The sequence below is a fragment of the Schistocerca nitens genome, chromosome 4 (genome assembly GCF_023898315.1).
Source record: "Schistocerca nitens isolate TAMUIC-IGC-003100 chromosome 4, iqSchNite1.1, whole genome shotgun sequence".
NCBI classification, from domain to species: domain Eukaryota; kingdom Metazoa; phylum Arthropoda; class Insecta; order Orthoptera; family Acrididae; genus Schistocerca; species Schistocerca nitens.
The window spans coordinates 861640590-861666179 of NC_064617.1; the positions used below are offsets into that span (position 1 = coordinate 861640590).

Genomic DNA, 25590 nt, shown 5'->3' on the forward strand with positions numbered 1-25590 from the left:
TGACCTTTCCAGTTGACTGTCTTTGCTTTCTTTTATGGTAGTGAATCAATGTGTTTCCACTGCTTTTACTGTTGTTTTGGCTCTGGGATATAGCTGTGAACCCAAGTTTCATCTGTGGTCACAAACCGGGGCAAAAAATCTTGTAGGTTGCTCTGAAAATGGTCAAACATTGTCTGGATATTTCCAGTCTGATGCATCTCTGAGCTTGCTTTAAAAGTAAAGGCACTCATTCAGCAGGTAATTTTCTCACATACAATTCCACTGTCAAAATGTGATATCCCTGTTTGGATGATATGCCTATTCCTACAATGTCAGGATTTTTTTTGCACTTTCAGTCGGCAATCGTCCATGACCATTTTATGCACTATTGCAATAATTTCTGATGTAGTCACACATGTTGGCTGACCGCTACACAGATAATCATCTACACTGCCCTGACCAAATTTAAATTTGTTCATCGACTTGGCAACAGTAGAATATGAAGCAGCACAGTCTCACAGTGTATTCTGAAAACTGACATTAGTTTTCTTTGCTTTCTTACCTTTCTTATGAAGTATTTCATCACTGCTCAAATCTCGATTTTTTTGCATGTTCACAAATTACTACATGGGAACAGCAATAGTGAGATGTCCATACATGAGTTCTCTAGCCAGAGCACTGACAACATCACATGGTTCCTCATAAAGGATGACCTATTACTACGTAGGAAGAGGATTCCGCAAACTTTTCAAATCACCCTCATACTAAGTGGTGGTATGTGCATCCCACACAAAAGCTCTGGATAGCTCTGATGGAATAAGAGCATATGACAGATTAGAAATTCCATGCACAAGGTGGCCTGATAGAGGCAAACAGTATGATTCGAGCACTGGTCTAAATGGTGATATCTAAAGATCACATAACCAATAACAAAGGTCCATCCCATGCTATGGTCATCCTAGAAGCCGTAAGTGTAACTTAAGGTGCTCTCTCCAAACTGTGTATGAAGCTCCAGATATGTAAAGTGAATGATGAGCTGCTGTATATGGGCACAGACCTCTACACAGAGCCAAGGTGGAGAGGAGAGAGAGAGAGAGAGAGAGAGAGAGAGAGAGAAAGAGAGAGAGAGAGAGAGGGGGGGGGGCAGTATCGATAGACGACTCCTATCCCTTGGGAACATAGCATGTAATGGGAGGTGAAGCTTTCAAAGTACGATATAAAAGCAAACTCCATGGGGCAAAATGAAGTAGAGCATACCTGATATTAGCAGTCCAGAAAATAATCAAAAACAGAAGCATAACATTGATGGCTGAACATAGAGGAAAATCATCAAGTGTATTTCCAGAGGAGGGCATCACACCAGAATAAAAGTGTTCAATTCGCAGGTCCTATATGGAAGCTCATAGCTGCACTGGTGGGGAACACACCAGTAGCCAAACAGATACTGCAGTGCTGAATCTGTTATGGCACTGTAAAATGAATGATTGGTCAGATGAATACATGCTGCATCCATAGTCCAGCTCCAATTGGACTAAGGAAGGATACAATCAAATGAGAACTGCCAGGGCTGCTCCTGATGAGGTGTCACGCAGAATGTACAGAACATTCAGAGAACAGACACAGTGAGCTGCCAAGTAAGATATAAGGGAGAAGCAACATAGTGTTGTATCAGGTGTTAACCCCAAGAATGTCATGATTTTGACAAAGAAGAGCAGCAAAAGTGAGATGTAAGGACAGTTGGAGAAATCCCTTTCACTGCCAGAAATTCATATAGATGATTCCTTTGGAGGAAGAGTCCATGCTTCTCAAGTAAAGGTGGTCAAGACAACACTGAAGTCACCACTCAAGTAAACACACACCGAGAGCTGCAATAAATCATGAGATCATCAACGAAAAGAGGGCCTGAGACACTTGGTGGACGACTGACAATAATGGGGTTGATCAATATAGCAAATAAGGTTATACTCAACACTGAACCCTGAGGTACCACGTCGTCCTGAATAAAAAGGTCTGATAAAGCTGGACCCAAGTGTATTTTTAAAACCTAGACTTCTAAAAATTGTCTAATTTAGTGTGACTGACAGCTTATAAAAGAGATTGCTTACAAATCACCCATGTCACCCATCCTAGAACATTGCTCAAGTGTGTAGGACCCATGCCAAATAGGATTAACAGGGAATACTGGACATATACAGAGAAGGTCAGCACAAATGGTCCCAGTTTGTTTAATCCATGTTAGAGTTTCACAGAAATACTGAACAAACTGAATTAGAAGACTCTTGAAGATAGACATAAACTATCTTAAGAAAGTCTTTTAACAGAGCTTCAAGAAGCAGCTTAAAATGGTGACTCAAGGAATATACCACAATCCCTTATGTATCGCTCACATAGGGATCATGAGAATGAGATTATAATAATTACCACATCCACAGAGGCAGTCAAACAATCATTCTTTCCATGCCCCATATGTGAATGGAACAATAAGAAACCCTAACTAACACATACCCTCTGCCATGCACCGCATGGTAGTTTGCAGAGAACAGATGTAGATGTAGACATAGATGTAGCTGTAGATGTATGTCATGTATGGTACAGTCCCATCCTCCAGCGAGCATCACAAACTTTTTCCCAATCAAAAACTTTGGCTACAGTCTGGCATTTATGCTGGAAGCTGTCCATGACATAGGGTTGACAGGGTAATGAGATTGTAAACTGCAAGGCGATCCCTACAAAAGCCCTATTGGACATTTAGTAGTATTTTCTGTGACTCAACCCAGCATATGCGCCACCTATTGATCACTTGTTCTGTCACCTTGAAGACATTACTGGTGAAGGAAATAGGACACTATCTGGAAGGAATACTTGTGTCTTTACCACACTTATGTAAGTAATTACAGTGGCTTTGTGCCACCGTGTAGCAAATCTGCTGTTCTTCCAGGTACAGTTGTAACATGATAAGTGCCGCAATATTGGAATGTGAATATCACATGGCTTGCAGAGGATGAACATGATGATGAAAGGACACACTCCAGCCACCTAACAGTAAAACCAGTACTGCAGCACATGCAATTATGAGAAAGCAATCTTTGAGAATTACAGAAGGTAGCACTACTGTGCCACTGCATGGAGATTTAAGAAAAGACGATTTTACAGAAAATCAGGAATAAGACAATTAAGAGAAGAAAAACATGAACTTTTACATGGAAGCACTATTTACAGCCAGGCAGATAGTGGAAAATAAATGTGAATTTGGGGAAAACATGTACTTGCAATCAGATATATAAAAAAGAATTAGTACACTATTAGAAGTGAAGAGATATTGCAAAATCTGAATAGACTAGAACTGTCAAAAGGAATGCAACTACGAATCAGGAACCTGTATAAAAATTGCTTGAATTGTGTTATAAAAGACAGCAAAAAATTCAGAATGGTGCGCTCTCACCAGTGCTTTTTAATATAGTCATGGACAAAATTATAAGGAAAGTTCACCAAGGGTCAACTGCAGATGATGTGAAAATTATGATCTACGCAGATGGTGTGATGATTTGGGAAGAAGATGAGCAGAACTGGAAGAACAACTAAATACCTAACAGACAATAACTGAAGAAGCTGGTGTGTAAACAAGTGTGGCAGAAAGTGAAATAATGAAAATCATCAAGAAAAATAAAAAATAAGGATGTAAGTTGTAATGGAAAAATTATTAAAGAAGCAGATGCTTTCAAGTATCTAAGAAGTAAATTAGCCAAGAAAGGAAACATCATGGATGAAATTTCAGAGAGAGTAGAAAATTGTTTGAAATTTTATTATTGTGTATCAGACATAATTAGAATTGGAAAATACCTGCCAAAGCATATATGTCATATTGTCTGTCAATTCTAACCTATGGATCAGAATGTTAGATTTGGACAAATAAAGATGTGAGGAGAAAGAAAGTAATGGAGATGCATTTTCTATGAGGGACCCTGGGTAAGACGAGAAGGGTCAGGATAAGGAATGAAACAATACTGAACACCCTGCAGACCAAACCCCTAAAAGAAAGTATGGGGAGTAATACACTTAAAAGGTTTGGCCACATTAAAAGAATGGGACCAGAAAGACTTCCATCCAAGAAGAGCCCTAGAATGGACAGAACCTGGATGAAGACCAATTGGAAGACCATGAACACGGTGGAGAGGTCAGGTGAAGGATGATGTGAACCGAAGAGGACTGCAATGAGAAGAGATGCTAAATTATGCACTGTGGGAGAAAAGAGAAGCTTGGAAGAGGCTCTGTGAATGACTCGCATAAGCAGAAACATTTCAGGAAGAAGAAGAAGAAGAAGAAGAAGAAGGAGAAGAAAAGTAGATGATGTTGAGATACGCATACATAAAAAGTTGCATTAGTTTTGGCTCTGTAAATTGTCATGCCAAAATAGGCACTTACTGAGAACAGTGGTGTTTGAAGAACAATTTTTATCGACACGGGTTAGTGGAATTTCTGGTCTGCAAACATAATCAACTAAGCCACATCTGGATAATAAGTCTGCTTCTATCATATCCCATTGTTGTGCTGTAGCTTTTACTCAAATTCCATTAGGCAGACTCAATGAATGTAGGTATGAGGGTAAAATAGCCTACACAGCAAATCTGAGGTCTATTTTTTTGGAGGCTAAGGTAGTTAATATACCTACAAATTTTAATAGCTGATCATTATCTTGCTTCAGAACATTATAAAATAAGCTATATGGGTACAGTGAAATTTTATTATCTTGACACAAAGATGGCATTTACAGTGACCGTATTTTGTTCCTGTCAAATTAGTACACATTGTAAAATAAATTCAATCAAGTGCCAATTTCATACACTCCTGGAAATGGAAAAAAGAACACATTGACACCGGTGTGTCAGACCCACCATACTTGCTCCGGACACTGCGAGAGGGCTGTACAAGCAATGATCACACGCACGGCACAGCGGACACACCAGGAACCGCGGTGTTGGCCGTCGAATGGCGCTAGCTGCGCAGCATTTGTGCACCGCCGCCGTCAGTGTCAGCCAGTTTGCCGTGGCATACGGAGCTCCATCGCAGTCTTTAACACTGGTAGCATGCCGTGACAGCGTGGACGTGAACCGTATGTGCAGTTGACAGACTTTGAGCGAGGGCGTATAGTGGGCATGCGGGAGGCCGGGTGGACGTACTGCCGAATTGCTCAACACGTGGGGCGTGAGGTCTCCACAGTACATCGATGTTGTCGCCAGTGGTCGGCGGAAGGTGCACGTGCCCGTCGACCTGGGACCGGACCGCAGCGACGCACGGATGCACGCCAAGACCATAGGATCCTACGCAGTGCCGTAGGGGACCGCACCGCCACTTCCCAGCAAATTAGGGACACTGTTGCTCCTGGGGAATCGGCGAGGACCATTCGCAACCGTCTCCATGAAGCTGGGCTACAGTCCCGCACACCGTTAGGCCGTCTTCCGCTCACGCCCCAACATCGTGCAGCCCGCCTCCAGTGGTGTCGCGACAGGCGTGAATGGAGGGACGAATGGAGACGTGTCGTCTTCAGCGATGAGAGTCGCTTCTGCCTTGGTGCCAATGATGGTCGTATGCGTGTTTGGCGCCGCGCAGGTGAGCGCCACAATCAGGACTGCATACGACCAAGGCACACAGGGCCAACACCCGGCATCATGGTGTGGGGAGCGATCTCCTACACTGGCCGTACACCACTGGTGATCGTCGAGGGGACACTGAATAGTGCACGGTACATCCAAACCGTCATCGAACCCATCGTTCTACCATTCCTAGACCGGCAAGGGAACTTGCTGTTCCAACAGGACAATGCACGTCCGCATGTATCCCGTGCCACCAAACATGCTCTAGAAGGTGTAAGTCAACTACCCTGGCCAGCAAGATCTCCGGATCTGTCCCCCATTGAGCATGTTTGGGACTGGATGAAGCGTCGTCTCACGCGGCCTGCACGTCCAGCACGAACGCTGGTCCAACTGAGGCGCCAGGTGGAAATGGCATGGCAAGCCGTTCCACAGGACTACATCCAGCATCTCTACGATCGTCTCCATGGGAGAATAGCAGCCTGCATTGCTGCGAAAGGTGGATATACACTGTACTAGTGCCGACATTGTGCATGCTCTGTTGCCTGTGTCTATGTGCCTGTGGTTCTGTCAGTGTGATCATGTGATGTATCTGACCCCAGGAATGTGTCAATAAAGTTTCCCCTTCCTGGGACAATGAATTCACGGTGTTCTTATTTCAATTTCCAGGAGTGTATAAAACTAGTCTTGTTTACACATCTTTATAAAGTAGCATGACACATGCTTTATTCAAATGGGTAAGTTAGAATATTATGACCAGATAAAATGCTTTTGGGTGAGTAATTTGTCATAAATATCCAAAGTTTGTGAAGGTTTTTAAGGAGTATGCCAATTCATTGTATCGAGAATGGTAATCATTTTCCAACAGTTAATAAATGGGAAACAGAATTTAATATAGCCATATTTTTCTTTAAAATTATTAACATGAAGTGCTTTCAAAACCTCAAGCACATATAAAGACAATAACGTGCCCAATATGGTATTGGGTGATCTATAATGAAAGGTGTTTGAAACAGGATACCCCACAAGCATTATTAGAAGATAGAATACAGTACTTTTCATACAAAGAATTAATTATGAAAAAGCCTTTTGTGAGATGTGTGTGGCATTTGTTGAGCACTGAACAAATGTAAAAACGAATGTTTGGACTATATGAAGATGTGGCGTCTGTTCTTTTGTACCTGTCTGAACGTCACAGTGGTTCATGCTACTGCCTAGTAAGCGGGAAATCTCAGATTCAAATTCTGGTCTGGGACACATTTTCACTCATCGCCACTGATTCCACATATAGTCCCGATGCACCTGACATCAATAATTTCTTCCCTTTCCTCTCTCTCTCTCTCTCTCTCTCTCTCTCTCTCTCTCCTTCCCCCTCCACCATCAATTTACATAGAATATGTGGGTTAATGAAAAACATTATAACTGACTTCATGTGCCAATCCGTTATAATGTACAGGGTCCGTCACTTCACACCAAAAACTAAGCAACAATCATGCAAGGAGTGAGTGGGAGTCAGTTACATCTTCCAGAATGATTATGGCCTGTGCAAAATGGTCTATTCAATCCTGTAAGGAGTAGAACACTGACTGGTGAATATTATGTAAGTTAACCAGACCAACAGATTAATATAATCCATGAAAAGATGTCAATTTGAACAAATATAGAAACTGGTGTTTGAAAAACATCCTCATATGGGCCATAGGCATTTATATAGTGGAAATATCATCGGTTACTATAATTTCAATGCTTTTTCCCACAATCCAACCAGGTTAAAACAAAGTGTATGTGATACTTGATATCAGTGAAAATTCCATCAAAATCAGCTTAGCAGTTTTTGGTGGTTAAGACAGTAAGGGTCAGACTAAATTCCACATGCTGGGTTTCAATCTAAAATCAGTTCTTGAATTTCATTTTGTCAATTTATTGCTTCTTTCAGTACTGATAATAACTTTTGAAAGAAAATTACAAATGGCTAGAAGTCAATGTTAAACAGATGGTTTCTCCTATAACCAGATGGTTAAGTCAGTTCCCAGAGCAAGGAAGACAATGGGTACACAAACAGCATAACAAAAATTCCATAAACTGAGTTGATATGCTCTACAGCTCATCCGGAGGTCCTTATACCATAGCAAATTTTTTGGTTTAAATTTATGTCTGGTTAAAAGGATAATTTTTTGCTGTCCTATCAAATTTTTGTGTAACATAAAAAAACATAATAATATAGGATCATTAATATAACACAATACTTAAAAATACTAGACATAGCTAAGATAATACTAGCTTAAAATGTAATACATGACAAGACCGACAGCAATGTGAAAATATGATGCTGAATCATTTTCAGAATTCTCAAGAACCAACTTTACACAGTCAAAGAAATAGATAAACAGAATAAACACTTCTCTCAGCCAGTTTTACCTGAATCTATCATAGGCATTTTATATATTTTTTTACATTTACGCATCAGTTACGAGCTTTAATTTTTAAATGAAAGAAAGTATATTTAACTGATACTAACTTCCCATAAAACCTGAATTTTTCATCGAATGTATGTCGATGGCGTTTGGCATGTGTCAGCAGTGCCTCATATGATTCATAAGAGAAATTGCATGAACATGTGAATTTCATCCCACAAGTTCTCATATGCTTCCTCTGAGCAGTCTCTGTCGAAAAGCCCTTGTGACATTTTTCACAAAGGTACATCTTCTCTGCATGTACTTTTAAGTAGTGCTAAAAAGAATAAAAAATTTAATTATTTAGAAATGTTCCAAGAGAGACCATTATTGTTCTGTAATAAAATATTGCATTAACAAGGAATATGTCAGCTCTCACTTTCTTTACAATGAGCTTCACTGATGGAAGTAAACATTCTAATGATCACATACAAAAAATTTACCTCAGAATACAAAAGGGAAATTGTGCTAACGACTTGCGCAAAAACATGGTTTGGAAAGACAAGAGGTATTTTGATTATTTAATATTATCCCAAAAAGATACCACAATCTGTGTAGAACAGAATGGGAGTTACTAGAAGGCTTCAGATTGATTAACAAAGAGAATTCAATACTTGATTTTGAACTGTAAATATTTCCAAGTGCAGCTGTGGACTTTGATCATCATTTATTGGTTGTGAACTGTGGATTAAGATGAAGACAGTGTTGAAAGGTAGAAAATTAGGGAAGCAAGACCCAGATAAACTGAAAGAAAAATGGGTTCTCAAAAGTTTCAAAGGGATTACTGGGCAACGATTGGCTGAAACAGGGAAAAGGAATAGGATAAAAGGCAAATGGGTAATTCTGAATGATGAAAAAGCGAAGGCTGCAGAGAATTAAACAAGCAAACTTCTTGGGTAACATGCGAGATAGTGACTATACCTAACAAAAAGACAAAATACAAAAATGCAGAAAAAGGAGCACACCAGAGGGAATACAGACATCTAAAAAATTAGATTGACATCAAGCGCCAAATGTTTAAGGAGAATGGCTAGAGGACAAATGCAAGGCTGTGTAAGCATGTAAAACTATGAGAAAGATGACATTACTAGCAGGAATACTGAAGAGACCATAGGGATGCAGAGAAGCAGCTGTGTGAGGATCAAGAGCTCTGATGGCAAGACAGTAATAAGCAAAAAAGGGAATGCTGAAAGGTGAAAGGAATAAATAGAACGGCTATACATGTGAAACGAACTTGAAGACAATATTACAGAAAAAAATAGGAAGTATATGACTACACTATGGGAGTTATGATGTTGTTGTTGTTGTTGTTTTCAGTCCTGAGACTGGTTTGATGCAGCTCTCCATGCTACTCTATCCTGTGCAAGCTTCTTCTTCTCCCAGTACTTACTGCTTCTGAATCTGCTTAATGTATTCATCTCTTGGTCTTCCTCTACGATTTTTACCCTCCACGCTGCCCTCCAATGCTAAATTTGTGATCCCTTGATGCCTCACAACATGTCCTACCAACCGGTCCCTTCTTCTTGTCAAGTTGTGCCACAAACTCCTCTTCTCCCAATTCTATTCAATACCTCCTCATTAGTTATGTGATCTAACCATCTAATCTTCAGCATTCTTCTGTAGCACCACATTTCGAAATCTTCTATTCTCTTCTTGTCCAAACTATTTATCGTCCATGTTTCACTTCCATACATGGCTACACTCCATACAAATACTTTCAGAAACGACTTCCTGACACTTAAATCTATACCCGATGTTAGCAAATTTCTCTTCTTCAGAAATGCTTTCCTTGCCATTGCCAGTCTACATTTTATATCCTCTCTACTTCGACCATCATCAGTTATTTTGCTCCCCAAACAGCAAAACTCCTTTACTACTTTAAGTGCCTCATTTCCTAATCTAATTCCCTCAGCGTCAACCGACTTAATTAGACTACATTCCATTATCCTCGTTTTGCTTTTGTTGATGTTCATCTTATATCCTCCTTTAAAGACACTGTCCATTCCATTCAACAGCTCTTCCAAGTCCTTTGCTGTCTCTTGACAGAATTACAATGTCATCGGCGAACCTCAACGTTTTTATTTCTTCTCCATGGACTTTAATACCTACTCCGAATTTTTCTTTTGTTTCCTTTACTGCTTGCTCAATATACAGATTGAATAACATCGGGGACAGGCTACAACCCTGTCTTACTCCCTTCCCAACCGCTGCTTCCCTTTCATGCCCCTCGACTCTTATAACTGCCATCTGGTTTCCGTACAAATTGTAAATAGCCTTTCGCTCCCTGTATTTTACCCCTGCCACCTTCAGAATTTGAAAGAGAGTATTCCAGTCAACACTGTCAAAAGCTTTCTCTAAGTCTACAAATGCCAGAAATGTAGGTTTGCCTTTCCTTAATCTAGCTTCTAAGATAAGTCGTAGGGTCAGTACTGCCTCACGTGTTCCAACATTTCTGCGGAATCCAAACTGATCTTTGCCGAGCTCGGCTTCTACCAGTTTTTCCATTCGTCTGTAAAGAATTCACTTTAGTATTTTGCAGCTGTGACTTATTAAAATGGTATTTCGGTAATTTTCACATCTGTCAACACCTGCTTTCTTTGGGATTGGAGTTATTATATTCTTCTTGAAGTCTGAGGGTATTTCGCATATATCATACATCTTGCTCACCAGATGGTAGAGTTTTGTCAGGACTGGCTCTCCCTAGGCCGTCAGTAGTCTAATGGAATGTTGTCTACTTCCGGGGCCTTGTTTTGACTCAGGTCTTTCAGTGCTCTGTCAAACTCTTCACACAGTATCGTATCTCCCATTTCATCTTCATCTACATCCTCTTCCATTTCCATAATATTGTCCTCAAGTACATCGCTCTTGTGTAGACGCTCTATATACTCCTTCCACCTTTCTCCTTTCCCTTCTTTGCTTAGACTGGGTTTCCATTTGAGCTCTTGATATTCATACAAGTGGCTCTCTTTTCTCCAAAGGTCTCTTTAATTTTCCTGTCAGCAGTATCTATCTTACCCCTAGTGAGATAAGCCTCTACATCCTTACATTTGTCCTCTAGCCATCCCTGCTTAGCCATTTTACACTTCCTGTGGATCTCATTTTTGAGATCAATATTTCTTCTGTTACCCAAGGATTTCTACTAGCCCTCGTCTTTTTACCTACTTGATCCTCTGCTGCCTTCACTACTTCATACCTCAGAGCTACCCATTCTTCTTCTACTGTATTTCTTTCCCCCATTCCTGTCAATTGTTCCCTTATGCTCTCCCTGAAACTCTGTACAACCTCTGGTTTAGTCAGTTTATCCAGGTCCCATCTCCTTAAATTCCCACCTTTTTTGCAGTTTCTTCAGTTTTAATCTACAGTTCATAACCAATAGATTGTGGTCAGAGTCCACATCTGCCCCTGGAAATGTCTTACAATTTAAAACCTGGTTCCTAAATCTCTTTCTTACCATTATATAATCTATCTGATACCTTCTAGTATCTCCAGGATTCTTCCATGTATACAACCTTCTTTTATGATTCTTGAACCAAGTGTTGGCTATGATTATGTTATGCTCTGTGCAAAATTCTACCAGACGGCTTCCTCTTTCATTTCTCTCCCCCAATCCATATTCACCCACTATGTTTCCTTCTCTCCCTTTTCCTACTCTCGAATTCCAGTCACCCATGACCATTAAATTTTCGTCTCCCTTCACTACCTGAATAATTTCTTTTATCTCGTCATACATTTCATCAATTTCTTCATCATCTGCAGAGCTAGTTGGCATATAAACTTGTACTATTGTAGTAGGCATGGGCTTCGTGTCTATCTTGGCCACAATAATGCATTCACTATGCTGTTGGTAGTAGCTTACCTGCACTCCTATTCTTTTATTCATTATTAAACCTACTCCTGCATTACCCCTATTTGATTTTGTATTTATAACCCTGTATTCACCTGACCAAAAGTCTTGTTCCTCCTGCCACCGAACTTCACTAATTCCCACTATATCTAACTTCAACCTATCCATTTCCCTTTTTAAATTTTCTAACCTACCTGCCCGATTAAGGGATCTGACATTCCACGATCCGATCCATAGAACGCCAGTTTTCTTTCTCCTGATAACGATGTCCTCTTGAGTAGTCCCTGCCCGGAGATCCGAATGGGGGACTATGTTACCTCCGGAATATTTTACCCAAGAGGACACCATCATCATTTAACCATACAGTAAAGCTGCATGCCCTCGAGAAAAATTACGGCTGTAGTTTCCCCCTGCTTTCAGCCATTCGCAGTACCAGCACAGCAAGGCCGTTTTGGTTAGTGTCGCAAGGCCAGATCAGTCAATCATCCAGACTGTTGTCCCTGCAACTACTGAAAAGGCTGCTGCCCCTCTTCAGGAACCACACGTTTGTCTGGCCTCTCAACAGATACCCCTCCGTTGTTGTTGCACCTATGGTACGGCCATCTGTATCGCTGAGGCACGCAAGCCTCCCCACCAACGGCAACGTCCATGGTTCATGGTTCATGGGGGGGAGTTATGATACTCCGAAGAATTTGACACAGCACTGAAAGACTTAATCCGAAACACAGTGACTGGAGCAGAGACAATTCCCTCTGAATTATTACGATTCTTGGGAGAACCAACCACGACAAAATCATTCCACCTCATATTCAAGATATATGAGATTGGCGAAATACCTTTACACTTCAAAAAGAATGTAATAATACCAGTTTCAAAGAAAGCAGTTGCAAATAGATGTGAATATTACTGAACTATCAGTTTAATAAGTCATGATGGCAACTTAGTGACTGCAAAGTACTGACATGAATTATTTACACAATATTGGATAAAGAAGCAGTAGGGAAAATCAATCTGGGTTCCAGGGAAATGTAGGAACCTTTGAGGCAATACTGATCCTACAAGTAACCATATAGGTTGAAGAAAGGCAAACCTATGTTTATACAGTTTGTGGATTTAGAGGAAACTTTTGACAATGTCAACTGGAATACACTCTTTCAAACAATGGAAAATCCAGATTGGAATGTAACAATATACTCTTTGAACATTATACTCTTTGAAATTCTGAAATTAGCATGTATAAAAAACACAGGCAGCGAAAAGTTATGTACATTACAGAAATCAAACTGCAATCATAAGAGTCGATGGACATGAAAGGGGAGCACTACTTGAGAAAGGGGGGAGGCAGAACTCTTCTTTGGTGCAAATAGACAGTGGAGCAGCCATGGTTAACAGCACAGCAGCGATAATGAAACTACCCTAGCTGTTTGAAAATTGCAAAGATATAACAACAAATAAACAAAGCATGCGTCATCAATGCAAAATGACAGTACTACCAAAATAAACAAAAATATAACTAAATTGCAGATAATAATTGACTTACCCTCATAGAGAGGATATTAAATGCAGACTAGCATAATGTAAAAGCATTTCTGAAAAAGAGGATTTTGTTAGCACTAAGTATATATTTCAATGTTTGGAAGTCTTTTGTGAAGGTGCTGTTGGGACCTGCATATGAAGTGAAAATTGGATGATAATCACTTCAGAAAGGTGAGAACAGAAGCTTTTGAAATATGATGCTGCAGAAGAATGCTGAAGATTAGATGGATGGATCAAATAGCTAATGAGGAGGTACTTATTGGACTTGGGAAGAAAAGAAATGTATACCATAACTTGACTCAAAGAAGGATCGGTTGATAGTACATCTTGAGGCATCAAGAAATTATCAATTTAGTACTGGAGGGAAGTGTGGAAGGTAAAAACCATACAGGAAGACAAACGCTGGAATACAATCAGCAGGTTCAAGCGGGTGTAGCTTGAAGTAGTTCTGTAGAGATGAGGAGCCTTGCAATGGACAGAGTAACATGGAGAGCTGCAACAAACCAGTCTTCAGACTGAAGATGATGATAACAACAACAACAATAATAATAATAATAATAATACAAGACTGTAGTTTACGAGGTCTTATAACTTTTGACAACTGAATTCAGTAACTCATTTTCACATAACAACATATCTAAAAAGGAGAAGGTCACTTTCTATTCACTGAGCGGCATCTTTTGACATTGTTTTAAGTCATATAACATGATATCTGAAGTGTTACGCAGGTTACAGTGAGCGGGGGTAATAAACAGGTATGATCAGTATCTTTTAACACCATTCACATTTGCTATATCGAACCAAAAGTATTTTTTTCAAGGATTTCTGAAATGTCATTTAAATAATCATTTAAATAATCACTTAAATAATCATCTTAGATGGCCAACAAAATGAATTATTTATTGCAATTACCCTAGCAGACATTTTAAATAAGGTGTAAAGCAAAGTATCTTTTCTGAATCTGGACATATTTAATACATCAAAACAATCATTACCATACTCTTTGAAACTAGAAGACTCCACTCAATTTGTTATTACTCTTGTTTTGTTAGTGTGACTTTATGGTGTGGGTTTCACAGGGTAACAGTGTGGGCCCTAAAAAAGCAAATACACAACAAATCAGTATCAAAAGATATGGTGGGTACCAGGAGTTGAACTCTGCTATAAATAGCAGTGCGACACCAACAACACTTCCAGTTTGGTTGTGGCCAGAGTCCAGGCACCGAGTACACACAATAGCACAGTGGGTAGCACCTGAAGATGATGACTGTGTTGGTCATCGAAATATTGTGTATAAAAATGGAATCAGCAGCCCAGCTGGGTATACAATGTACTGAATTTGTTCAACCGCAAATATTTGACAAATAATAGTTACATAGTGTCAATAGAGGTCACGTGCATGATACTCTTTACATGTGCCCTCAAAAAGAAATCTACAGCATTAAACTGTGTGACATCCTTTCTCCCCCCTCCAGCACATCAGACAAAACACCCAGGTTTCCTTGTCTACTACTGCACATACATGTTATTCAGATGTGAAGGTACAATGAAGTTGAGTTGTGACTGTACCACTACCAGGCTGAACTGAACCATATTTTCCTATGTCTAGTGAAGGGCACAGTCTCTATCATGATAAGTGCAGTACGTATTAGCAGTAGAGGCATTAAGGGAAGGTGCCCAGTCAACATGATGAAAAAACAGCTGTTCTCAATACACAATTATGGGCTGATAAGTTTGGTAAAAATATTACTAAATAACTTTTTAATAAGATTAACTTATTTCTTGATATAATCTCCGTCAAACATTTGGTTCAGTGAGATTATGCTTTTATTTATTTTGTCAGAAAAACATTTGCTTCCAATTGTGTACACACTCGTTTACAAAAAAAGTTGCCTATTCATTCAATAGATATCTGTTTGCCTTGAAACAGTATTTGAGGTCAGGAAACAAAAAGAAAATGCACTGGATGAAATATTGAAAACAGAGTGAGTATAAAATCATTTTGAAGCCTGGTTTTAGCATTTCTCCTGTAGCCATGACCAATGTGTAACTTTTTATTCATGTGACCATCTGAATGGTCCAATAAAACTGTTTGTTAAAAGCCATTCACCATTCAACCCTTTTCCAAATAATCAAATGTGATGATATCCTGCAAGTGCTGAAAAGAAATTTATTTTTCAGCATACTTTGACACTGCCAGCACTAAATTTTGAATGTAGTTGTGTCTCCAAAGTATAATCATGGGTACATGTCTAGGTTACACCCAGAAGTCTTTCAGATTATGCTTCACATATTCTAAACAGTCCTCATCTGAGCAGTTTTTGTCTGGAGTCAACAGAGGTTTACTCATTTATCTTCTTCTTATGCAGAATTCACTCAGGATATTACATATACTGTCATATGAGTGCCCATCATAGCAAAAACTCACAAATCTTAATGAGTATTCCATTACAGTACCATAATGTTTGTCAATCATTTCTTGAGAACAAATCTCAACTGAATATCCAGAATGTGCCAGACCTGTACTACTTTAAGTGCTGGCTGGAATGCAAAGAACTTCTCTCAACTCTACATCTTGGTCATTGTACACTTTAAGAAATCTAATGACCCTATGACATGCTAGGTTATATCCATTTTTATAAAAAAATGTGGCACCAATCAGCAGTAGAGAATTATTTATGCATGACACTTTTATTAGCCTCTACATAAAACCACTAAAATAAGTTATTTAGCAGTGGTCTTGATACTTAACTAAATTTCCTCCTGCTTTGTTGAAGATCAAAAGATGTATTAATCAGTCTCCCCTCATACGACCAATTTCAACCTAGTTGTTTGCATATAATGTTTTTTGGTGAATAGAGTGGTATTCAACTTACGTACATATCAAAGCACTCTTATTGGTTTATCTCCTCAGCACTCTTCCTTTCAGCTTGGGTGTCATCACCTTGCACTGTCATCCAGAGATCAAATTTCTAGAAACTGAAGGAGAGCACAGTGTTTGGTGTGGGTAATGTCTCCCACAAAATGTTTATCTTTCATTTCTTAAAGCCTCCCCATAATAGACTTACTTTATGTTGGTAAGCTCACACAAATCAAATATGGCCACCACTGATTCCAAAAGAAGTAAAGTTGTTTCACAAAACATTACCATCAATGCCACATCTGTTGTTTTTCTGAGTTCCTCACAAATGTCCTGTCACATGCAACGTAATTTGGTGAAAGGAGGAACATGAGTGCTGGTGCTTCTAAAGAAAGGAGAATGTGATTTAACACATTGACAGTGATTGTGTCATTACAGACAGTGAACAAGCAAAGATAAGCATGGATGAAGAAAGAAGTTCTTTTAAAAAACCTATGCTACAATTCACTTTAACTGAATTACAGAAACCACTGAAAACCTATATCTGAGTGGCCATACAGGGATTTTAGCTCTGCTTCCCTGAAATGTGGTCCAGGGTCTTAACCACTGAATCCCTTTTCTATACTGCTGCTTAAGATGGTGGTGGTGGTGATTTGCAATTAGAGTACATGAAAAGTACTGTCAACAATTGTCTAAAAGACACTCTGGGTATCAAAACACATTCACTTTCTTCTATTATGCCACATTTGCCATCAGGTACACATACAGTTAAACATGAAGGCTGTCAATTTATTGTGTAAGTAATTTATAAGGTCACCATCAAGGAAACAACTGAATAATTGATTGCTGCTTACACCACTTAGAAAAAAAAGTACACACTATTCACATCTTACAAAATTCCTGCAGGTATTACAAAGTTCTGTTTAAAAACATAAACTACTACCAAATAAAAAAGCTCCACAATGAAATTACTACTAAATCGTGACAGGAAACAAATGATACATATTAGGTGATAGCAGACAAAGGACTGGATAAACAATCATCAGAAGGTAGACAGCAGGATAGAATAACAGGAAAATCAATTATGAAATGCTCATACAGTTTATGCAAAGACGGTGTATACTTTCACATAACAAGCTTCTCAAGAGGACCAAAATTATTGCACAGCATTACATTGTACACACTGAAATCTCTTGGATGGTGAAATAATGCTCGAGGGTTCTGATATCTATATTCTCATGAGGTATTCAGGATATGTACCCTATAACCATTACAGTTGTGACCGCTATGAGGTGTATTTTGCGGGTATAAAATTGTCTACTTTTCTAACAATGGAAAATCCAGGATGGTATAAGGACAGTATTATGAAAGATATATATAGCTACTCACCATATTGCGGAAATGGTCAGACGCAAATAGGCACTACAGAAAGACTATCAAACAAGAAAGATTTTAGCCAAAAAGGTCTTCTTCGGAATTAGTGTGTGTTAGTTCTGTTTACGTGAAAGTTTGTGTGTACATATTCCAACGAAGGCCTTTTTGGCTGAAAGCTTACTTGTTTAACAGTCTTTTTGTTGTGCCTATCTGCAGCTCAGCATCTCCAATACATGGTGAGCAGCAATCTGTCCTTATCATAATGTTTGACTTTTCTTTTAAGCATAGGCAGAGTAAGCTTCTGTGTGTTATGATATTAAGTGCATATACAACAGTCCTAAACATTATTATATTAAACTTTAAAATAATACCTATTACAAGAAAGGTATAAGTCTACATTTTTTAATCTTCTAAAACAAGGAAATGCACTATCTCCTTAATTTTTTATAGGGATGGTGGATGATACAATAATCCAAGTGGCAGGAGAGACAGATGACAAAATTACAACAATGTTGTTTGCTGATGATCTGATAGTATGGGATAACAATGAGAAGGAAATACAAAACCAATTACATGTCTGGGGAAATGTTGGACACGAATATGGCCAAAAATTCAAGCAAAGAAATGTGAGCTGGTGGTCACAACAAGAAAAAAGGATTGTCCACAATAAACATGATACTGAGTAAGGAGCAACTGAAAAGAGTGGACAGTTTGGGATACCTGGCAGGTAAATTGTACAGGAAACAGAAGAAATGACCAAGAGATAGGTGAATCAACAAAGCATGCCAATTGCTTCATGACGAGAGAAGTGTGAGAGAAGTTATATGGAACAAAGAAGTCTCCTAAGTAAGAAGTTAATATACATAACATATTATACACCAATTCTGTTGTATGCTGCGGAAACTCGCTCATGAAGGAAAGGGGAAAAGTAAGGTGTGAACAATAAAGATGACTCCAGAATGAGATTTTCACTCTGCAGTGGAGTGTGCGCTGATTTGAAGCTTCCTGGCAGATTAAAACTGTGTGCCAGACTGTGACTTGAACTCGGGACCTTTGCTTTTCGCAGGCAAGTGCTCTACCAACTGAGCTACCCAAGCACGTGCTTGGGTAGATCAGTTGGTAGAGCACTTACCCGCAAAAGGCAAAGGTCCCAAGTCCGAGTCTCGGCCTGGCACACAGTTTTAACCTGCCAGGAAGTTTCAATAAAGATGAAGTTTTTGAGAAGTCTAATATGTGTAACAATGTTGGAAATGATGACAAATGAATGGATTATGGAATTAACACATGAGATATCTCTATAAAAGAAGAATGAAAAAAAAGAAGATTAAGATGGTATGGGGATTTGGATGAATTACAGGAGACGGGATCTGTAGGAATATGCACAAGATGGAGCCGGAAGGCAGGAGACCAAGGAACAAGTGGCTAAAAGGAGTGGAAGAAAGCAACTGGAAGAGAAGACTGGGCCAGAGTAGCTACAGGGAGGTGGTGGAATGTCTGGAGCAGATGGAGAGACTTGGGTTGCAAGCAGACCCTGGCAGTGGCAGAAAACTGTACAAGATGATGATAACAACTCTAGGCTTGAACAATACATTTCGGGAGGAAAAGAAGATTCTCTCAAAGAGTTAGTATGGGCTCAGGAAAAACCATTCATGTGAAATACAGTTCACATTTTTTCACATGTTGTCTTCATAATAGGTGAAAAGATAGATTCTGCCTTCTGAAAGGAACTTGAAAATATAATGCAATATGGTATACTGTAATGAGTATACACAATCACTTAGAAACCTTAAAAAATATGTGGATTTATTACTGAAAGAGCCCAAAATGTTATACGAGGTGGACAATGCTCAATAGAAGCAAAAGTAACATCCAAGTGTACCATAGGAAGCTCAGGATCACTAATATTCTCAACATATATAAACAATTCATCATGTATGATCAGCAACATACACAGATTGTCCCCTGATGATACTGTTGTCTACAGGAAAGTATTGTAGCTGGGTGAGTGTATAGAAACTCATAATGATAGCGCTCTTTAAATATGGGTAAAGGAAAGATAATGCCTACAGCAAAGAGAAACAATCTCATAGTATCTGATTGCAAGATTATTGGTAAACTTCTGCAACACGTTACATTTTTTAAATACTTAGATTGTCACAATGAGATGATATTGAACTGGGACAAAAATGTGGAATGAAGAGTAAAGATGAATGAAATACTCAGATTTCAGGGTTCTGAGAAAGCACTGTTCATCTCTATAGGAAAACGCATACAAAAACTACGGTGATTAAATCTAAAGTACCACTTCATCATCACAAATAGCTGTAAAATAGGCACATTAAATGCTGAATGGATTTAGGGAGGATGGGGGGATATTTAGTGTTTACCATCCAATCAATAACAATGTCATTGAAGACAGAGCACATGCTCGGGTAAGGGAAGGATGGGGAAGGAAATCAGCTGTGTCCTGAATAAACCATCTCAGCATTTGCCCTAAATGGTTTAGGAAAATCACAGAAAGGCTAAACGAGGATTGCTGGATTTGGATTTGAACTGTCGTCCTACAAAATGCAAGTCCAGTGTGAAAACCACTGTGCTACCACACTTGGTGAGAATGAATGAATTCAGAGACATGTTCCTACATTTGTGAAATGTCAGTACAGCTCATGCAAAAATATACTGGGGATGCTCCCAGGATTTAAAAGGAAATACTTTTCATGTACTCTGCTAGTAATGAGAACCTGAACACTAAAATTAAAGTATTTTTTCTAGATTTCATTTACTCCTACCAAAAGCATCTTTGGGAACTGTTACTACACACCCCTGTTACTCTGTTTTATAGATTCTTCAATGGAGATGTTATGAAAATAGGTCACATAACTCATGTTTTCAGAACTAGCTTTTCCTTTGCTGCAAATAATTTATGGAGTTAATGTAACAACTCCCCGAATTGTTGAAGTGTTGAGTTGCCAATAAGCAAATTAACAATACTGAGAAATTTGTGTGCTGCCTTTTATGTGTCTCTTTCTTGAGAACCAGGATTTGTCGAAAAACCAGCAAGCCAAGTTCTTTGCCTTGTTTATGACCCTATCAACTCCTCAGCAATCAAACTATTTGGCGAGTTGTTATCTTTATTCAATTTGTTTATTTTCTACCAAGAACTACCCATTACCATATTCCCTCTTGTTGAACAATACCTAAAATAACAGACAGAAACCAGCATCTATAATGGACTGATGTGTGGCACAAACACACACATAACAGAAAATAGCATTCACATTAGCTTTAAAGCTCTTACTCTTTTTCAAATAAAAATACACAAATTCACATGGTCAACCACGCAGACCCTTAACATACACTCCAGTGGCCGAGGTTAGACTGATTATTGGAAACAGCTTCCTGGGCTGATGGAGATGGGGAGGGAGTATGGGGAGTATGGAAGGATGCACACGGCAAGTAGGATGTAGCAGGATGGAATTATGCTAATCTTTTAACATGTTACTCAGCAGTTGAAAACAAGAAGTTCAGAGAATAGAGCAAAAAAAAAAAAGGGGTGTGTGTGTGTGTGTGTGTGTGTGCGCGCGCGCGCGCGCGAGTGTATACCCGTCCTTTTTTCCCCCTAAGGTAAGTCTTTCCGCTCCCGGGATTGGAATGAATCCTTACCCTCTCCCTTAAAACCCACATCCTTTCGTCTTTCCCTCTCCTTCCCTCTTTCCTGATGAGGCAACAGTTTGTTGCGAAAGCTTGAATTTTGTGTGTATGTTTGTGTTTGTTTGTGCGTCTATCGACGTGCCAGCGCTTTCGTTTGGTAAGTCACATCCTCTTTGTTTTTAGATATATTTTTCCCACGTGGAATGTTTCCCTCTATTAATATATATGCAGAGTGGCGAAGGGTGGGGGAGAAGAGGAAGGTGGAAATGAAAAGGGAGACAGGGAGGGGACAGAGTTGAAAACAGAGAGGGGAGCTGGGGGATTGGGCTGTTTGTGGGAAGAGACCAAACTGCGAGGTCATCGGTCTCGTCGGATCAGGGAAGGAAGTTGGCCGTGCCCTTTCAGAGGAACCATCCCGGCATTTGCCTGGAGCGATTTAGGGAAACCACGGAAAACCTAAATCAGGATGGCCGGACGCGGGATTGAACCGTCGTCCTCCCGAATGCGAGTCCAGTATGAGGGGAGCTGGGAGCACATGCCCATATTGGCAGCAGGGGAGGGGTAGGCGGGCGGGGGAGTGGTGGCCAATCCCTGTCCCAAATTTCCACTAACCTGGTTCCTGCTGCATCACCTAACCTTTTCCCTTTTCTCCACATCACTCTGTCTCTTTCAAATTGTATATTGCCTTCTCTCTGTCTCTCTTTTCCCCTCTCTTCATTTCCACTTTCCTTTCCTCCTTCCCCCCCCCCCCCCCCCCCCACACACACACACAAGAAAAATCACTTTCCTACTCTCTCTATATCTCATAATGCCCTACCCTCCAAACTATTTTCGTCTTCTTGCACAGCCGAGTCACTGTCTAAAAATATGCCTCACTCCATCCTGCTATACCCTATTTACCTCATGCATCCTTCCATTTCCCTTTCAATAATCAGTAACTGATAATCAGTAATCACTCCAACTGCAGCCCCGGGTGTTTGGGTGTCTGTGTGGTTGTGTGTGTGAATGTGTCTACTCTTACAAGAAAAAGCTTGAAAGCTAATGTGATACTGTTTTCTGTTACATGATTCTATGCTCTATGCTCCACTACAAAACTGAAACTCTAATTGAAAGGCCATCGGTTCAACACTCTGGAGAGGATTCAAGAACCATCACTGGTGGTGATGAACACCCTCAAAGAACAGGACTTCCAGAAATGTTTTACCAGTGGCAGAAGCGCTGGGACTGGTGTGTACGTGCGGATGGGAACTACTTCGAGGGTGATGGTGACCATTAGTCCAAAGGTAAGGTTTTCAACAGATGGCAGCACCAGTCACAAAAATTTTGGATAGTACCTCATAGTTGCTCAAGACAGTTTTCAAAAAACATGTTCAAAAGTACTTTGCATGGCTATCTGTTGTAACCCCCACAACGAATCCTTAGGTATTCCAGTCTATACTCGGCAGGTGAAAGTCATGTCACATTTGTATTGTACGATCTGGGTATTTACATGCTACTGACTGTAGACTTTCTTTGAATGACTCTAGAATTGTCATAGAAGAATAAGGTGGCTGGTAAAATCATCCAAAAATTAACTTGGTTTCACCTAGACTTGCTATATGCGACCAGAAAATTTACTATCAGACTTAATTTCGACCTCAATAGCCACAATAGACTTTCAGTGAGAGAAATTCTATTTGAATTTTTCTCAGTTTCTAATGATGTTCTTGATATGTTATTATTTCATTTATGTTGAAATACTTTTTTATCACTATAAAGAAAAGTAACTGCAATGTCACTATTATCATTTCTTTGTTTTTTTCCAGAAGACTTTGGAATTTAAACAGTGTACAGTTCTATTAAAAAATATATATATAAAATTGCAACAAAAACAGCCAAATCATAACTGAAAGTAACAAAAAATCAGTTCATTATGAATCAGATTTTACAAAACAATACAAAGTAAGTATTAAACCATTAAGGATGCAACTACCAAAGAAAAATGTCTGTGACCATCATTGTATTGTCTGCAGAGGTTTATCATCCAAACTGAAAAATACGGCTTCAGTGATATGGCTGGTTTTGATACTAGACTCCTCAAACATAGAGTCATTGAAAGATATTTTCAACGGGTTGTTACTGAACGAGAAAAATTTGGTGAATTAGGCATGGAGACAACATGAACATCACAGTGTTTATGGAATAATTTGGTAACTATTCCTAATATTTATTGACTTATCCAATTAAATGGTCCTACTCCATGCTAGTGTTGATCTTTAATTAGAGCATGAGAAGACACTATCTAAACTAGTCAAATACAAGCATGATACGAGTTTACATCTTTTTCTCCCAAGCATTATGGTACATCACAGATTGGATCCATATCTACTTCTTCCTCAATTTTCTTACGGCACTATTTTTCCTCTTACGGCATTTTAGTATATTAATTACATACAGTAGTTACACAGCTGAGAAATGTAAGGAAAACAATTAATCATAGATACATTTATACGGCTATAGGTTGTAGAGTAAGATTCTCTGGATTAACTGAAACTTTCAGTACTGCTTTGCACAACCAAACTGACCTTTCGACCTTAACTTGGTCTCGGGCTATGCTACAGATCAGTATGTCACCACAACTAAGCTTTTGTATTCACGTTTGTTAGCTTCACCAAAGCATAACTGCCGTGTCACCTTCTAACCTAATCTATATCTTGGGCTAAGCAACAGATTGACTGTTACATGCATACTTCAGAAACCATTATATGGTGTGTGATGGAGGAAACTTTGTACCATTACTAGTCATATCCTTTTCCTGCTCCACTTGTAAAAAGTGTGTGGGTTAAATGACTGTCTATATGCTACCATATGAGTACTAATTTCTCTCATCTTTGTGGTCCTTATACAAAATGTATGTTGACAGCTGTACAATCATTCTGCAGTCAACTTCAAATGCTGGGTCTCTAAATTTTCTCAATCGTCTTCCATGAAAAGAATGTAATGTTTCCTCCAGGGTTCCCACTTGAGTTCACAAAACATGTCCACAATACTCGTGTGTTGCTCGCTCGCCTCTGCAATGCTTCCAAGTATTCCTTTAAACTGACCTGATAATAGAAATCCCAGACAGTAGAGCAGAACTCAAGAATGGGCTGCACTTTACAGATGTACCACACTTTCATAAAATTCTATCAATAAACTGAAGTGAACTGTTCACCTTCCCTAATATCATTCTTACAGGCTCATTCCATTTCATATCACTTGGGAATGTTACGGCTAAATGTTTAATCAATGTGACTGTGTCAAGCAGCACACTACTAGGCTGTATGCAAACATTACAGGATTGTTTTTCCTACTCATCTGCATTAACATACATTTTTCTACATTCAGAGCTGGCTCCCATTTATCACACCAACTACACTTGTGTCCAAAACTAAAGCAACAAACTGCCATTTCCCTGTCCTTTGTCTAATTCACGATATAATCATACAAACTGTCAACTGATGTGTTTATGATTGTGTTCTGCAGGGAAGATGGTATCCTGACCAATGGACAACCATGCCAGCAATGACGTCAGGGGCCCTATCTAGTGGGGTAGTATTTGCAGGGTAGTCCCACATTCACAATTGCTGTGTATGCAGTCACAGACCGTACAGTACGACACACAGAAGACACCTATAGATGCTCTGCTGTGAAGGATCATAAGACAGAATGGAAGCAGGAGAGTCGCAAACTGTTACAGCCTGAAGGCTTAATGTGAATTGGATGAGGAGACAGTTTATAGAGCCTGAAACTGTATCCCAAAGACCAGAACAGGGTCAACCATATGTGACATCAGAAAGAGTGGACTGTTAGTTGGCTGTAAGGGCATGACGGTACCACTTTCGCACTGCACTGCAACTCGCATGTGACCTCCCAGCATCCCCTGGATGTGTTATATCGAGGCAAATGTTGTACAGAAGGCTTCAGCAGAGACGTCTTCATTGTTGGAGACCTTCTGTCTGTTTACCTCTGGTGTGTCTTCACAGAAGGGAATGTTTAGAATGAAACTGTCAACATGGCACCTGGACAGTCATAAGGTAGGCCAATGTTGTTTTCACAGGTGACTCTCAATTTGGTCTGGAGAGCGATTCTCAATGGATACACATCTGGAAGGCACGTGGAACACAAATTCGGGACCCAGACATTGTGGAAAGAGACCGATATCGAGGAGGATCCCTAATGGTGTCGGCAGGGATTATGTTGGCCACTCGAACTCCTCCTCGTGAAATTGTATGGGTGAAACAGCAAGATTTAACAGCTGTCAGGTATCACGAGATCTTGGGATCT

General features: G+C 39.5%; 1 protein-coding gene across 3 annotated transcripts in view; it reads right to left on the bottom strand.

Annotated features, from left to right (window-relative positions):
* The window catches only part of LOC126253320 (uncharacterized), a 164559-nt gene that overhangs the window by 4658 nt on the left and 134311 nt on the right, over nucleotides 1–25590 (bottom strand). For 2 of the 3 annotated variants that reach the window (XM_049954573.1, XM_049954572.1), the window contains one exon: nucleotides 8086–8297. In XM_049954573.1, coding sequence (XP_049810530.1) covers nucleotides 8086–8297 — 212 coding nt within the window. Of the gene's footprint in view, nucleotides 1–8085; nucleotides 8298–14395; nucleotides 14524–25590 lie in introns of those variants that run through there. The other variant, XM_049954574.1, reaches the window with a different exon arrangement.